Here is a 17,296-nt window from a genome sequence, read left to right as displayed (position 1 = left end):
AGAAGCTCACAGTATCAGACATCAGTTTTGGAAACATCCTGTGGTTGAAGCACTTGATCTTGCAGAGCCAGCAAACCGATAGGGTCTGGCAATAAATATAGATGATTAAAAAAAAAAAAATCCTTTACAAAACACACGCACACACAAGTGGATCAATTCCCCCTGCCCATGCACCCCCAGCCAAAAGAACTGAATTTGTCAACTGATCCCAAAACAGCTACGTAAACCAAGAAAGTAACGGAGCTGACACACTGGCAAGTTCAGGAGGAGAGATAGCACTGCTTTCTAAAACCCTTCTTGCATGGACAATGCCAAATTAACAGTTGCAAAGTCAATGAAGTGGAATGAGATAGGTGTCATCACACATATCGAGAAGGCAAAAAGGCATTGGGGAATAAGTTAAAAAGATCAGGAAACCTGGCATCCAAAACACCGCCAAGATATGTTTAACAGTTTGGGCACAAATTTGCAGTCTCAAATATGCAGAACATGCAGAGTAACATTCTGGAAATGGTAATGTGTTCAGCAGATAATCTCATCATAATATTATCAGCAAACCATCAGAGATAATAATCTGTTTCTCTAAGGTAATTTAAAAAAGAAAAAAGAAAAAAACAGATCAGGAGATCAGGGCATCTCTTACCAAGACCTCCTCCAGAGGTCTCCTTACTTGAAAGCAGCTTTATTGTAATCCTAGAAACAACGAAAATTCAATTCTCAAGAGTAAATACAGACAAGCCCAAAATACAACATGACTGTTTTAAAGTTTCAGACACATCTGCCTCTGAATCATGCTGACAATACAATTCCATTTTCATACTTTTTAAAATAAATGTTTCTCCCCAAGATTTTTGTAAAATGCTCCTCAAAATAACAATTTTTTTTTTTTTAAAGTTACAGGTAAGTGTAGAAAGAATTGTAACAATAGACTGTTAAAAAGACCCTCAGCCTAAAAGCGAAAACATATCTCTGATTTGAAGAATTTCCTAGATTCACAAATGGGAATGGGAAGCGTAATTCTGTGTTTTCTCACGTATTATCCAAACACAATACAATTCTCAAATATTTTATTTGAACAAAGTAGCCTGGGTACACCAGAATTATTGAATGAGTTATTTAAGATAATGAGTGGAAAGGTGTTTCTAACAGAAATAAACCAGAACAAAAACAAAAAAGGAAAAAACTTTATCAAAACATTTTTACATCGATCATTGGATAATTTGCTAAATTAAGCTGCATATCCAGCTGTTAGAAATATATGTTTCTACCCTTTTAAAACATGGATTATCAAACATATTTTCTAAATTCTTAGAAATTTCTTATTGTTGCAGAAGAATCATCAGCCTTTATCAAGGTTATGATAACATATTTCCATCTTCTTCCAGAAATAACTATGCTACACCTTTGCACCTTCAGGGAATGTGTTGCAAACCCTCTAGAAAAATCCTGAGTCCGCAGAACCTTGCAAGCTTCCCTACTACTGGAGCACAAAGATTCTGTTTTTGGTCCAAAAAATGACGATATTATGGAAAGTACCTAACACTGCTCTCTCCTTTCCAAGCAACAATAGAAGAATACAAAGAAACAGGTAAATCAAGTACCTTATAGGAGCAATGCTGTAGTACTTGAAAACAAACACCCCTCACTCCCCCCCCCAAAAAAATAACAAACCCACTGTTTTGGGAATAAAACATTTAAGAATGTAAAAAGCGTAATGGTACACATGACTATTATTTCAGTTTCGCCATCCAGTCAAGAATAGAGACTTTTTATACAAATCAAATGCCGTTAGTGGTACAACAGAAATGCACAGAGTGCACAAGCTCAAGGCTATTCTTCCTGTCTAGGACACTGGTACCAAGAGAGCGGTTCAGACACAAACAAAACAGCACATTCTCTAGCAAGTCTCTGCAAGAGCACAGCACTGCTCACAAAATACAGGCTATTTTTCACCATTCAAATGAAGATTCACCTCAAGACAATTCCACCTTCTAACACAAAAAGAAAAGCTACAGACCTATATATAAAACAAAATAATTTGATGCAGTTTAACCTTTAATGCTCTTAAGTGGCATCTCCTTCAATTGTTATCTTTATCATCATTTTCAAAGCAGGTGACAAAGTTTTTGGTAAACACACACATGCACACACCCAAAGAAAAGTCCTTATAAGTGTGTTTTCCTCAAACTTGAGAGAAAGTCACACACACTCCTTATATGCTGTTTCCCACTAGAACGAACAGGAAAATAACGGACGATGTGAAGATAGGCTGCTAAAGGACAGATCACCGCACGAGAGAAAGCCAGTCTACTATCCTGGACGGAAGAGACACTTACCTCGTTTGTGTAGCCACCCTTCCTTCACTATTGCTACTTCATTCATAATGGCAGGGATGTCTCTCGAAAAACCAGTTTATGCCAAAAGATCACTCTGTTGAAATTCCTGAACTTCCACACAAGGCTCCACAAAAGGGATGGTTTGGGTTTTTTCCGTTTTTCTCCTTCTCAGCTATTTCTAAAAGGACCAAAAGAAGAGTGCATCATCATTTTGAAGCAGGTCACAAATGTACAGTAAGGAATACAAGAGGGAGTAGCTTTCATTGCTGGGTTGGGATGTTTTTATTATTATTATTATTACAAATCCTAAATGAGGGCTTTGCTCTTCACAAGGATTTTTGTATCTTGGCAGATAGAGGTGCCAAAATACGTGCCTGCTAAAGCCCCAATTCTTTGCTGAGCAGGTTGATCATGGCCAGATTTACATCATCACCACTGTCTGGATTAGAGGTGGATGCAAGACCTTGCCCAGACAACGTCCATCTCTCCAACAACACCTTACTCTCCACAACAATAAAAATTCTGAGATTTCACAAAGTCTAGGTTTAAATATTTCCTGGTAAGAACACTTCCAGAACATCTTCTGGAAGGTTTCTTTACAGCCTCAGGTATAGCAGTCTATCAACTAACACACAGTGCATCTCAGAGATATATCTCTAACAGCAAAAATTCCTAATAGTCTCCTTTAAATTTTCATAGTTTCAGCATCATCCTGTTAATCCCACTCAGATCTCAACTCCCCCAAAAAGGGTGTTCTCTATCTTTGATATTTATAATTCCTACCTCTCCTAGAGGTGTACAAAGAATCTCAGATAATCTCACATACCTTTCTGTTATCCTAAATCAGCCCTTATAGTAACCTGATCCATTTTATTGCTCTTCCCTGAACGCACCACAATTTGCTGCTGTCTTTCTCGCAATTACACCTAAACACAACTTAGGATTTTTACACCTCTGCTTTATGAGATGAAGTCCCTATGTAAATAGCTCAAAATTGCCATGTCTTATTGAAAATGTGCCTAGCTCATGGCTGAGTACCACAGAAATATTCTTCATGTTTCTCTCCCTCAATGAAAGTAATCTCTTCCCAAATGTATTAGCTTTTATTATTCTTCTAAATTAAATCTGATTATTTTTCTGCTTGTGGTACAAATGTTCTGTTTGTTTTTCTTTAATGACTCCTGTGCTCTCCAAAGTGTCCACACCGCCATTCCATTTGGTATTACTTGGGTGATCAAAAAAAATGTACTTGGTGACAAATTCCCAGTAATAACCAAGAAGTTCAATAAAACAGAACCCAGCAGCATTCATAACTCACCACCAAAGACGTGGCTTTTACTGGAGTGTCTCCCCAACCACAGAGATATCACATTCCTACCTAACAAATATATACCATCTCTGCATGCATTTGGCACACGTGCATCAATTATTTCTGAACATGCAGGTGATAGCCATCCACCAGAACCTAGATTAAAAAGCAACTAATTCCCCAAAACTCACTACGACACAACCCTGGATGGAAGAAACAGGTGGTCAAAATAAATCCAACCTAGAACTGAAACCCCAGCAGGGACAGAGGGCTCACTCTGTACTGTACGTCACCAGTGCTCTGATATGGGTAGCCTTCAAAGCAAGGAGGTCAAATTTGAACAAGTTCCATCACTGGAAGCAGAAATGGACTGGGGAAAAGGAGGTCACTCCCCTGATACTTTGCTATGAACTCTCACTGTTTATCACTATTCCTCAGCTTTTCCAGTAATGCTTTATCTTCTAGTTTTTGCTCAGAAACAAGCTGGGGGTTTTCTTACCAAATTACAAATCTGCCGTATCTCACTGGTTATAATTATCAACTCCAAGAAACAGATAAGTCACTTGCCTGAGGGAGGGAAAACACATGAAAAATGGCATTGGAACAAGAGACATGTAAGATTTCCTTAGTTTCATAAATATGAGAACACCATATGCTACAGAATAGAGACCAGTAACCCACAGCTGCCAGTTACCTTGGAACAAACTCCTTGAGCTCCAGAGCAATCAGGGTAGAACCTGACGAACATGGCAGGCTTTCATTCTCTTTTCAAAAACGCATGCACAACAGTCATGAGAGCTAAACTTACTTGTTGACGTCAATAGGAGACTAGACTTTGTTTAGAGGCTTCGTTTAAGCATCAAGCAATTTGCAAAGTGTTGAACAAAACCCCTAAGATTATCACAGCTTACATCTGGAGATGCAACACCCAGGTATGAAAGTTAACACTTCTAACATTGTGCCATAACGGAACACGGGGACTGTGCAGCCTACCTCTGTGTCTTGAGTTCAACAATTTAGCTGCATTGAACAATCAATATCCTTTTCAATAACCATACATAAAAAAAGGAAGCTACAAGCCAAACTAGTCTGTAGAAAGGACAATCCTATTATTAAAAACAGAAAAAAAGCACAAAGGTCCAAAATTCTGCAATTTGCAGCTAACTTAGTCCAGGTTTTTCTGGGTTAATACTTGCCAAGATTACCACTTGGCAACCTCCTGCTTGTCATCAGCTAAACTGTCATCTCGTAATCTGAATGACAACACAGCCCAAAAAAGCAGATCAACAAAGAAAACCAAAGTTCAGAGAAACTACTTTTTCTACACTCTGTGGTATCCAGAAAGTTTGGACTGCCTTTTCCCTACATTTCTACCCAAGAAACATTCCCCACCAGCTACTGCAGCCCTGCTCTCAGGGAGGTGTCTTTACCTGCCCATCTCCTTCAAGGGGAGAGGGGTGGTGGAGGGGGTATTATAAAGGAGCCATGCACAGAAGATTGAGTAGTATGGCATGGGGAAGTGGGAAAACACTAAACATTCCCCAACACCAACTTGCAGCATGGGCTCCACCTCAGTCCTTCAATCAGCTATGCCAGAGCGCTTATTTTATGAGGGGGAACTTTTTCTCCACAGTGTGAAGAGCTGGGAATCCCTTCTCGCTGTCCAACAAGATGCCCAGAGACACAGCTCCAACAGAAGCAAATCCACTCTATCTGGTATATTTTAAAACACACATTCAAGCTGTGTCTAATATATCTATTTTAGTAAAAGACGCTATTGAAGACAGTGGCAGCAAGTAAGAGTAATTTCTCGGAATAAAAGAGCCAGTTAACTACAGGTCAGTGTACTACTGAAGATGCGTAAACCAGAGAAAGTTCCCTTTCCATAAAATCCTTAGAGGGGAAAAAAAAAAAAAAAAAAAAAAAAAAGGAATGATTACAGTCTTCATTTATGGCCATCTAGGAATGGTTCCCAGTGCACAGAGGGCATCTGAGGTAAGTATGACCTGGCTGCTCCAGCCTGTGTCTGCACATGACTGAATACTGTCAAAAGCTAAACAACTCCGTCTTTCTCTTAGCCTTCAGTTTGCTTGTTTTTCAATATGCATTTCTGTAATACCTTTTTCAATACCAAAGTATTCCTCATGTGACTGAAGTGCAGTAAATTATGAATGGCATGACATCACCATCGTATCACAGTGATGCTGGTTTTACACATATATTAATTCCTTAAAGTTATTAACTTCTTCATAAATAATGAGATAACTCACTTCCCTAGGCACTGCAGCAGTGAAACCTGCTTTAAGGAGTCAGTCAAACCAACCATCCAACAGAAGGTGGAGCAGAACTGTCTTTTCCGTATTTGGGAGAGCCGTGTTAGAGCTCCTTCTCTCATTCTCTTCCACTTATTATGCTCACCTGTTTTTGTCTCTAAAAGATCAAGAGATGAATCTGTCCTCCTTGCCCTCTTTCCAAGATGAAATTTTATATCTCTCTACTCACACACTAAAGCAGAGCAGGAAGAAAAGGAATTATTCCGTAACGCTGAAGCTGAAACCTAAGCGTATAGGATACGGAAGCATCTATGGTAATTACCTCATCTATGAGGGAGAGTAAGCAAGAGACTGAAGGAGGATCAGACCCACCAACCTCTGTCCTGCCGTTGCCTCACTTGGCATGTCAGACTGTGCCTAAGCTGTATTAGTTAGCCCAGATCAGAAAGCAAGTCACAGCAAAGCATGACACCACCAGTTACCGATGCCCACTGCCTTGGTGTGGCACAGTTCTGATGCTCCCAGGACACTCTGAGCCCTAATGTGCTACACATCTTTACATGTTCTTATAACACACCACAGCAGGACCAGGCAGAAAAGGATCCAGCTGCCTCTGCCTACCTTGGCCACATGACATTACCACCAGAGCAGACCAGACACACAGGAACTGGAGGGGAGCAGAGTGGTGCATGTTTGGGCTCATTACATGGGGTATCGTGAGCAACCTTAAGTTCTCTTCCCGCAGATCCCAGTGTAAGCTCACAGCTGACAGCCAGTTGCACCCGAACAGCACAGACACAACAAAGCTGGGCTCCAGCCAGCATTTCAAGTGGAGCATACAGATAGGTGTCCCCACCAGGCTTTGACCAGTGAAGTACATCTCCTGCATTATGCAAATCCTGCCTTGGGTGTTTCGCGGGAGCGGCAGCAGTTCGAATGCGCTCAAGGCCCTCGAAGCACACAGTAGGAGCTTCGCACCATGACCCAGTTACCGAATCTGGGCAGACAGCTTTCAATAAAGCTTAGAGGGACCAGGTTGTTCCAGCATCTTAGCTTACTTTACAGAAACACATTGTGGGCAATGAGTTAGGTGTGGTCACTAGTATTTGCTACTGTATGTTCTGTGTCAAATGACACCACGTCTAAACTGGTATTACATGGCTGCACACGCAGCTTATCACAAGGTTCAGAAAGGCTTCTCTAACACTAAGAGCTACAGGAAAAAATGTTAAGCAGAGAATAAAAATCTCTAAAGCCACATCCACTTTTCTTTCAGTTAGCCTAATCTAGGTTTACAAAACTCTAATTTGACATGCTTGTGCTCTGATGTCTTTGCTGATCAACAGACAGGATGTTAATATTGTTCAGGTGAGGGGCCAGAGTTACGACATCCAGCTGTCCAAGCTGCAACCAGAACTATAGTTTGATAGGACAAACTAAGCTGCCTGTTTCAAAACCGAGTGATGGCAGAAGAGGGACTTCTTCACGCCCTCTCTGTCAAACACACAGGCCAGACAAAATCCTCTATGTTCCCAAACAAGAACAAGTCCTTTTACAATTTATGCTCATATAATTTAAGAACTGTGCTGCTCAGAACTTCTGTACCAACTTGGGATGCATTTAATCAAATTCCATTTTAAAGTATTTATAACAGAAGTTTTGTTCTGTCCCCAAACAAATCATGTCAGTGATGAACCCATTTAGTTCTTAATGTAACAACTTACAGGATGTTTTTACAAGCCGGCAAGTGAATGCTGAAGCTACAAGTTACTTGTGGACATTGGATCAATTCTTAAATTTGATTTACCACTGCTACACACCAAAAACAGTTCTATAAACATCGCACACAACAAAACCCCTCCTATTTAAAAAAATCAAAGGTAGTTCCACAGTGTCTTCAAATCTATTAACTCAGACAAATGTTGTGGCCGTCATCAGGAAATTAACTACTACATAAAAGTAATTACTAGTCATGCATTATGTCAAATTTATTTACCTGTAAACAAATATTCTTCTGAATTAAGTGTTAGTAACTCCCCTTTATAACTGTATTTTGAAATGTACATCCCTCCTGTGGTATAAATAAAACAAAGAAGAGCAAATCAGGGATTTGCTTCTTATATGTTAGCAGTGGTAGGAAAACAAAGCAGTAAGAAAAACAGCTAAATACTTTCCCCAAGGAGGTGGGAGGAAGGGGAGGGATACCGATAAGGTGCAAGCTGCATTAGCATCAGTAGCACACTGTCAGTAAAATAAATAAAAAGTCCCAACATGTTCATATAACATGTTCGATTATAATGATGTGTTTTACAAAGAAACAAAAGTAAAAGTCCTAGAAGTCTCCAAGAACATTTCGGCAACTGCAGAATTTCACCGGGGGGGTGGGCATCTGCAGACACTTCCCTACAGCTCTGCAAAATATGACTGCAACAACAATCAAAAAAATAAAATTAAAAAAAAAAAAAAAATCAAGTCCACAAACGCTGCACAGCCACCTACACACGCCAAATGCCCACGGAGATAATCACACCCCCGTCGGCAAACACTTAGTGGTCCGCAAAGCGGAGCTGGGCTGAACAACGCGGCTACAGAAGACAAGGGGAGAAAATGGGGGCGGGTGAGGTGGAAAAACGGGGGTCACTTGGCGACTTTATTTGCCGTAGTTTTAGAAATACCGCCCCCCCCGCCCCCGCTATCCCTGTTTCTCTAGGGGATGCTCGGGCAGGTCCCGGGCGGCCCCGGCCCCCGCCGGCGCTAGAGAGCCGCGGCTCCGAGGGAGCCGGGGTGGGCGCAGGCCCGAGCGCCGCCGGGGGAGCCCCCCGCCCCGCCGCCCTCTCATCCACCGCATCCCAGGAGAGCCAACAGCTTCCTGTCCGCCCCGGGCCCGCCGGCAGGACGCCGGCCGGGGACCGCCTGCAGCCCAGCCTCACCCCCAACCCGCCCGGCCGCCCCGGGGCGTCGCAGCCCGGCCGTGCCCAGGGGAGGCGGCGGGGCAGCCCCCCACCCGCCGCCGCGGCCTAGGCGGGTCAGCGGCCGCCGCCCGGGGAAGGCGGAGGGCGGCCGCCCCCCTTCCCTTCCCCTCCCAGCTCCGCACAATGCGGCGGGCACGGCGCGGCCGAGCGGAGCAGGCCCCGGCCCCGTCGCTTCCTTCCCCCAGCCCTTCCCAGCCGGGGGAGCGGGTCACTTACATGGCTGGAGCCCGGGGAGGAGGTGATGGGAGGGTGGCGGCGGCAGGGGAAAGGAGCCGGGGAGGGAGGCAGGGGAAGGGGAGGGAAGGGGGGAGCGAGCCAGCCAGCGAGCGAGCGGAGGAAGGGGGAGGCTGGCGAGGCGGGCTCTCCGGCGGGTGCCGAGCGAAGGCCTCACTGGGCTCCCGGCAGCCGCCGCCTCCTCACCATCCCCGGGCCGCAGGCGGCGGGGCGGCTCCTCCTCCCCCTCTCGCAGGCGCTCGGCCCATGGGGCTCACACGCCCGCTCCGGCTGCCGGCCTGCCTTCCCCGCCGCTCCGCCTCGCCCCCGCCGCCGCCCTGCCTCCGGCCGGGAGGGGGAGGCCGCCCCTCGCCTCGCTCAGCAGCCCTCCCGCAGCCGCCGCCTCCCCCCCGTGCCACCGGGCCGAGCTCCCGCAGCTGAGGCCGGGCTCGTCCCACACGCGTCTCCGCGGCGCTCGCTCACATCCTCCGGGGAGCGGCCGCCGGGTCCTACCGCCGTCGCGCCGCTTCCCGCCCGCCCCGCCGTGCCGAGGGGCCGCCCCGCTCCGCGCCGCTCCCCGGTAGGGTGGGTTCGCTGCCGGGGCCTCGCCGCCCGGCCCCGCCTCGCCGCCCTCGGAGCTCCCCTCCGCGCGGCGGGGCAGCGCTTGCCGGCCCAGCCCTCCCGCCGCCCCCCTCCGCCCACCCGCCAGGCCGGCCCCAGGCCCCGAGGGCGGTGTTTCCGCGCCCCCAGCGTGGCTCGGCCCCAGGCAGCCCGCCGGCGGGGTCGCCTCCTTCCCGTCCCTCCGGGAGCGTCCCGGCCCTTGACCTGGGTGTTTGGGACACCGTGCCCCGGGAGGTGATGTGGCCTCTCCTAACTCGGCCCTGCGGGAAGCTGCCAGCTTTAGGAGCCTGGTGCCCGGAGTGTAGACGATTTACCCCAAAAAGTAGGGGCCCGACGCCGCTGTAGGGCAGACACCCGGGCAGCCCCCCGGCATTTCAACTTCTGGGAAGGGCCAGGCCCCTGTAAACCTCTTGGGGTGCCCCCAGCAAGCTTCACTGAAAGTGTGGGGTGCCAGTCCGCTTACCCTGCGCTCGGAGCTTTCCCTTGTGCCCACAAAATAATTAATTAGGTATCACGGTACCTTGGAGGATATTTCAGTTCTCCCTTTCCACAGCAGGTGGGCTGTGAGGCGTGGAAAGGTTAGGCGATTGCCCTGGGACTTGCGGAGGGGCCGGGGCTGTGGGTCTGGATGCTGCTCTCCCTGCCGCCTTGTTCTCACAGCAGGAATGGCTCAAAACATCACAAATTAGTTGAACTATTGCTTACAAGGCAGCAATATTTTGTAAGATTTTTATGAGCTGTTCTGCTCTAAAAAAACGATGTTGTGGAAATGCCTTTGACAGATTTATTATTTGTCCACACTTCCAGTATCAAAATTTGCCCTCTTTGGTCATTAAGGGATTTTGTTTATTTTCTAATTGACAGTGCCATAAACACTAACTGGGCTGTAAGAACCGACTGGATTTCTTCAGAAATGTACGATCACTGATGATTGCATTTCTGCAATCGAAAGCTAGCTGGAATTTTGAAAACAGCACATCTTCCCACACCTTTGTACTCTTAACAACATAAAGGTGCATAAAATGCATTTACAGCAGTAAAGCTGGGGAATATGACTGCATTTACACTGGTAGCAAACCTATTTGATACAAGAACAGGCTTTTCTACCACATCATTTGAATGTTTGTACGCATTTAGTAACATTCACTTTCTTCTTCCATTTTGATCAACTAGGTCTGTCTAATCATATCTGTCATGAGGGTTCCTGAGCGTCAAATGGATCACTGGATTTTGGGGACAACAGTGTGTTAGAGGAGCCAACAATGAGACAGAGGAGGAAAGGCTTCGCTCTTCTTCGTGGTGGAGGGAGAAAGAGCAAGACCTCCTTTCCCACCAAGGAACAGACCAGTTTCTCCTGGCAGAGCTGCTACACCAGCGTGGTATTTTCTATGATTTTCCGTTAGGTTTTCTGGAGTATGTTTCAGTACGATTTTATAAAGGTACCATTTGGGTAACTTAGTGGAATAAGCGGACCCTGTGGTACAGGCCCAGTTACCTAGTTTAGGGTCAGATCTTCATCTGCTGCAGTCAGTGGAAAGATTTCTGTTGCTATCAGGGCAGAATGAAATGGCTGTGAGAGGTCTCTAAGATGCAAAGGTAACGGAAAGTAAAAATCTGGGTTTGTGATCACATACCGTGCATTGCGTTCAGAATATTTAGCGTGGATTAAAATATAGGTAGGCATTAAAGATATATTTCAAATTAATTATCAGTGTGGAAAGCTTGCCAGCAGCTCAGAGGAAGTGTATAGAACTTAATAAAAACAAGAAGAAAATTCATTTATGAACTAATTTTGAATCTTCAGACTGCAGTTACACCTAGCAATAAAGAGTGTGTGTAAGTACAGGAGTTCACTGGCTGTAAGACACTTCTGTCCAGGCAGGGGGATCTCTGGTAATAGATTTGATAGCAGGACAGCTTTCTTGCCTTCCTGCCAAACCCTGTCCTGATTGATAAGCTCCCAGGCTGCGTGGTGAGCAAGGTCATTAGGACTTCCCCCTGCAAACGAAGCAGCAGTTTAAAAAAATAAGGTCATACAGTAAACAGTTTTCTGTCCTGAAGAGAAGAAAATAAACCTCTGTTGTTTGGTAGAAAGGAAGTACAATTAAAATAAATAAATAAATAAATTTAAACACGAACAGATTGTTTAGATTTGCCGACTGTTGATTTACCATGATGAAAGACAGGCCCAAACTAGAAAGTTTGGATCCTGATCTGGATCTGACATTCCCCAAATTTGAGGGGGAAGTGCAATTCGGAATCTGGATTAAGGGCTTTTCTCTCGAACACAGCAAAGTACTGTGGATAAAAATACCCAGGTAAAGTAGGAAGTGCCTGGTCTGCAACAACAAGAGTGGCTTTGTATCAACAATGAACAAAAGCAGGCTTTTTTTTTTTTTTCTCTGAGAACAGTGAAATCACTCAAGAATTGTTATAAATGCAAACAATGTAGGTTTTATCACTCAGTTATCATCAATGGGATGATAGTCTATAAACCCCAATTTTCAGGGAAGTCCCTAGATTTCCCTGAGCGCTTCCTCGAATTTCACATCTGTTGACTCTAGTTTATTAAGTGCTTCAGAATATGGTGCATCAACTGCTCCTTGGTATTACATTACCCAAAAATACTGAATGTAGGGGTTAGTGGCAAAGAATGGTTAATTGCCAGACAGTGTGTCAATACCACACCAGAAGAGCAGTTCTCATCCATTTTTAACATTTATATAGGTAACGTATAATTTGATGTATCTTATAAAGCTATTTTAAAACATTGAAGTTATGCAGCTTTGGATAAAAATGGGTTTTATCCAGTCAAGCATAAGAAGAAAGACTAGCACAGTAAGATGAAGTGGAATTATTGAGTTAACCCCCAGTAGAACAAGTTCTGTTCCATAATTGCGAGTAATGACAGCACCTTTATGGCCCAACAGTGAATTTGATCCTCCCTTTTTAAAAGGTGGGCTGTACTCAAAGGAAGAGACAACCTGTTAGAATTACAGAACTAGTATCTCAGTCTAGGCATTAACAGCTTTTAAACAAACAACACGGGTTTGGTCTCAGACAAAAATGTAGCTCAATAAAAATACAAATTAAAAGTGCATTTCATGGTGCCAAATATAATAAACATAGTTGTACTTCTAAAATTGAATGGATCCAATGTTTGAAGGTGTATTTCTCAATAGCAAAACAATAGCAGGCTATCTGGAAAAGATAGAAACTATAGTCATACTGAAACACTGTCATTTTGCTTTTTAGAAATTCATCTTGTGAATAAATAAATGTATGATTTTGTTTGTTCTTTGGTGATTTTCCTACAAGGCTAAGTGTCAGCTAAGGAGCAGTGAACTGAATGAGGCCTGTTTGCTGAAGCATTTTTGGGAGCTCTTCCCAATGGCTTGCTAAAAACCCTAGGAGAGGTCGGACAGGAGACCTAGGTTTGTTTTCCAGCTTCTGTTCCTGGTTGCCAGGGTGGTAAGCTGGACCGCCCTGGGTGACAGTGTGCTTTCTCCAGCTGGAGCGTGAGGAAGAAGGCACACTTCACAGTCCTGCAAAGAGCTTTTCTGGCTGAGTCACCAATGGTGTTGACTCCAAAGCGAGAGCTGTACAGTCCTCTTCACCAGGAATAATGATAGCTGTGACATGGGGCAGCAGACACACTATGAGGAATCTGGTACATAAACAGGAACTGAATTGGTTTGCATAGAAAATGCGATAGTAGATATAGAATGGACAAAAATAACAAATATATCAGTTCTGTCCCATACACCACCGCAGTAGCTTTTGTTGTTACAGTAATAACCACAAGTCCCAGTCTGGACCAGGCACCATTAGGAGCTGTAGAGACACATCAGGTGACAGTCTTTGATCTGAAGGGACTGAACTCTGCTTCAAACCACTGCTTTTCCCCTTGCTTATAAAGTAACATATCATGAGTTCTTAGTTCTGGGAAGACACCTGAGAATGCTGAAATTCCAATGATCGGTGTGAGGAAACATCACGATCTTAGCTATAGTCAGAAAGGCAAATCCTCTGAGATTGAAATACTGAAGTTATATACACATATTAAAACAAAAGTAAAAAAACTTTCAGGTTCCTGTTGCATTCCCAGCTCTCACACACCCAATGCTGATTATGCTCTTTGCCTAAAGTTAAGCACAATGTGGGTGTATTAACTTGGGTGCAGTATCCGTGGTTGATTACCCCTGCAGATGCCCACATGAAAACATGGAAGGAGCAGCAGCAGCACCGCTGGACATAGGCACGGGCAGGGCACAGCAACAGGTTCTTGGAGCACTGGTTCTGCCTGCATTGAGATCCAGGTGAAAGCCAGCACAGAGCAGGTCAGTCTTCCTCACAACATCTGCAATTTCCTTGAGATCAAGAGCTGTAGTCGAGCTGTTGAAGTTTTAGGCATTATGGTGACAAGGGCTTCCTAGATCCTTTAAAATGTATATACACATGACATTTATGCAGTGGCAGGTTTATCTTAAGGCCAGAAGAGAAGGGATTGCTTTTCATTTCTTCAGTGCGTTTTTAATGGCATCTACCTGCATGCAAAAATCTGCTGCCCTTTAAATTAACTCCTCAAAACTGTATCATTTGGAAGCTTTTAAGGACAGAAGTGACGATTTCAGCATCATTCTCGTCTGATTCTCTGGCTACTGCAGCTATAAAATTGCACTTAATGATGTCTTCATCTGTATTCACACCTCATAGGTAAAAGAGATGATACTACCATGAATAAAAGCAGGAAAAGAGAGGCAAGATAAATTCATATCTTTGGTGCTCTGTTTACTTCAGAGCCCTGCTGCATCCTCGTTTCTGCAGGCACGCCAATCAGACACCAACCAAAAAGCAATGGCTTATGGAGCAACAAAAGAGAGGAGTTTCTGCTTTATTTATAATACAAGAAGCAGTCCTGTGAGAGTCCCAATAATAATTTATATATTATCTAAATAATTATATATATATGAATATATATTTTTTATTTGTATGTATTAACTTTTTGCTGTTACAGCATCTCTCTCCTGTAGTTCTTTGCTATGTGATCAGGTTTGAGCTCATACTACTGCTTGCCCTCGGTGAAATCACTGAGGTCTTCTTTTCTGCCTGACTTCTTAGTGTCACAAAACTTCCAAGTGCTTTTACTAGCCTTTGGCTGTATCTCCGCTGGTTTTGTTAGCTGTGCCTACAGACGGGTTTGTGGCTGTTGCACTCTGTGGCCAGAGCGAGTTATGTCCCTCTTGCTGTGAGGGGCAAGGCTGCTCTTCAAGCCCAAACCCTCTTCCTCTCCCCCTGGTGTGAAGTTTCCTGGGGGTAACAAGCCGAGATGCGCTTGGCCCTCGAGGTGTGGTTTTCCAGAGCAATGCAGTTCACATCGAGGATCCCGTCACTACACAGAAGGTGTTTCGGTGAAATGAGGGTGCTTTGGGCTAGCTCTAACGGGGGTCCCATGGACTGCGTGCCCAGTGGTGGCCAGAGTTCACATGAACTGGCCTGGAGGACGTCACTGCTTTAGGTTGCGTGGAAGGCAGCCCAGTTCACGCGCTCCCAGACTGGTCCATGATATAAGCTGAAGCACAGTAAATCGGTGTGATCAGATTTGCTTAAAAAGCACAGTCCTGATTCAAACATGCCAATGTAGATGCAGGCATTGAAAATGCTGCTGCCACATGAGCTAATGGTATCCAGAAGTTAAGAAGATATTAGGAAAAAGAAATTTAAGAAGCTATCAGGAATAGGAATCAGGCATGTGCACAAACACTGCAAAATTCAGGCTAAAATCCCCTGCGTGCGTGCTGATAAAACAAGTACATATTTGGTTGACCTCCCAGCCCACCCCTCACCTTACTCAGCATATAACGCTAGTTTTCTTGGACCTCAAGTCCACAATCAGTGCCTGTCTGCTGAATTTCCCAGCCTTGAGCAGAACGGCTCACACATTAAGCTGGGTCCACCAAGAGCCTGTGCAAATCAGGATGTGACCATCCCTTTGGGGCTGCGTGGGCCAGGACCTACATTTTGGCATGTCTGTGTCCGGTGCCGAGCACAGTCTCTGCAGCAGCATCTTGGTGCTTGTCTAACATACACACTACGTATGACAACAATAAAGGCAACTGTGAAAGAAAGTGACCTGTTGATTTGCCTTGCGGTCCTCACCGCCCTCAGTCTTGCCATCTGCATTCAGCTGGAGAACTAGCTGCTCCTCAGTCAGACACTCGTTGCCAGCCTGGAGGGAATCAGGCCCGTTGTGTTTTTCTGCCGCATCTAGCCTGGCTCCCGCACAGCTTTCCCGCTGCAGCCCCTGAGCCTGCCAGGACACGCTGGAAGTTGTAGAAAATGATGTCACCAAATGGGCAGGGCTTCTTTGCCACCGATAACATCTCAGCAGATGTCCTCCAAATGTGCTCACCGTTCTTCCCATTGTAGCATCTTTATTTTCCGTTTACCTTTCACAGTCCCACCTTTTAAGCTAGCAAAGAGGTTACTCTTTGCTAAAGAATATATATGTGCAAAAATGGAAAAAAGCGTAGCTGCAGTTGTTTTATGTGTTTCTGATTTATTCTTGGGCAGGAAAACTTTGCAGTTCAGTGAAACACCAGTACTCAGACACTTCAAAGCATATAGGTACCAGACTTCCACTGAAAAAGTTTATGATTTTCCCTTGTTCATCTGCCCTCTTCCAAAATAAAATAAGTGATCAACAAGGTTGCTACACTGCATACATCACGCAGGAACCTCTGTGATCCCATTACTTATAATCTCTTCCCCATAAATCCTGCAGGTTTTACTCCCACCTACTGCATCTCATCCCTATTTAGAAAATCAGATCTACCCCAGGGTACCCTTCTGGACGTGTAGAGTTCCACTGAAATCAGCGGGAATCTGTTTAAGGACATGCCTGCAGAGAGTATCTGTTATTCTATATTTACACAGTACCCAGCATAATAGGACATGAAACCTGATTAAAGCCTCCAAACACTACTGCCATGGAAATCAGTCTTGTTATTGACTGATGACTCAACATGTCTGAATTTAGATGGAAGAGGGCTACTTTCAATTCCCAACTCTTTTATAGACTCTCTGCATAACCTAGCCAAGTCATTTAATCTCCATACCTCAGACACTCCTGTATTTAATGCAGAGAAAGTCAATCATTGATTAATTCTCTTCCCCCAGCCCCTTTTCTGGTTTTTGATTATAGGTTCCTTGGGGCAGATGCTGCCTCTTGTGGGGTGCAAGGACACCGCACAGCACCAGGGAGCTCTGGCAATCTTATAAATGATAAAATAATAATCGTGTTCAGTAGCACAGAAGCAGCTTTGATTGCCCTAATATTTGTCCTCATAAAATCATTTTTAAATTGAAAGCACACTTGAGACGATTCAGTTCCAGAAGAGGCTCAACCTGATCCAGGGATGATGACAACCCCAGAGTAACCTGAGCTACAGCATTGCCATTAACAAAGTAAGAAAAGGTAAAATGAAGAGAGTCATAGATTTTTTTTTTATTTTTTTTTTAGAAAATGTAAAGCAATATGGATGGATTCAAAGCTTAAATAAAATACCAGGA

The 17,296-nt window shown here is 44.5% G+C and overlaps 1 protein-coding gene across 4 annotated transcripts in view; it reads right to left on the bottom strand.

Moving 5' to 3' along the window:
• The window catches only part of AKT1 (AKT serine/threonine kinase 1), a 75,058-nt gene extending 65,289 nt beyond the window's left edge, over positions 1–9,769 (bottom strand). Inside the window, exons 1-3 of one of the 4 annotated variants that reach the window (XM_075753430.1) lie at positions 9,107–9,769; positions 7,915–7,989; positions 2,337–2,514 (exon numbers count right to left, since the gene is read on the bottom strand). In XM_075753430.1, coding sequence (XP_075609545.1) covers positions 2,337–2,382 — 46 coding nt within the window. In that variant the 5' untranslated portion in view covers positions 2,383–2,514; positions 7,915–7,989; positions 9,107–9,769. The remainder of the gene's footprint in view (positions 1–2,336; positions 2,515–7,914; positions 7,990–9,106) is intronic. The other 3 variants (XM_075753432.1, XM_075753429.1, XM_075753433.1) reach the window with 3 other exon arrangements.
• Between the last annotated feature and the right edge of the window lie 7,527 nt (positions 9,770–17,296).

The sequence above is a fragment of the Balearica regulorum genome, chromosome 5, assembly GCF_011004875.1.
Source record: "Balearica regulorum gibbericeps isolate bBalReg1 chromosome 5, bBalReg1.pri, whole genome shotgun sequence".
Taxonomy (NCBI): Eukaryota; Metazoa; Chordata; class Aves; order Gruiformes; family Gruidae; genus Balearica; species Balearica regulorum.
This window is presented reverse-complemented; position numbering and strand designations above follow the sequence as displayed.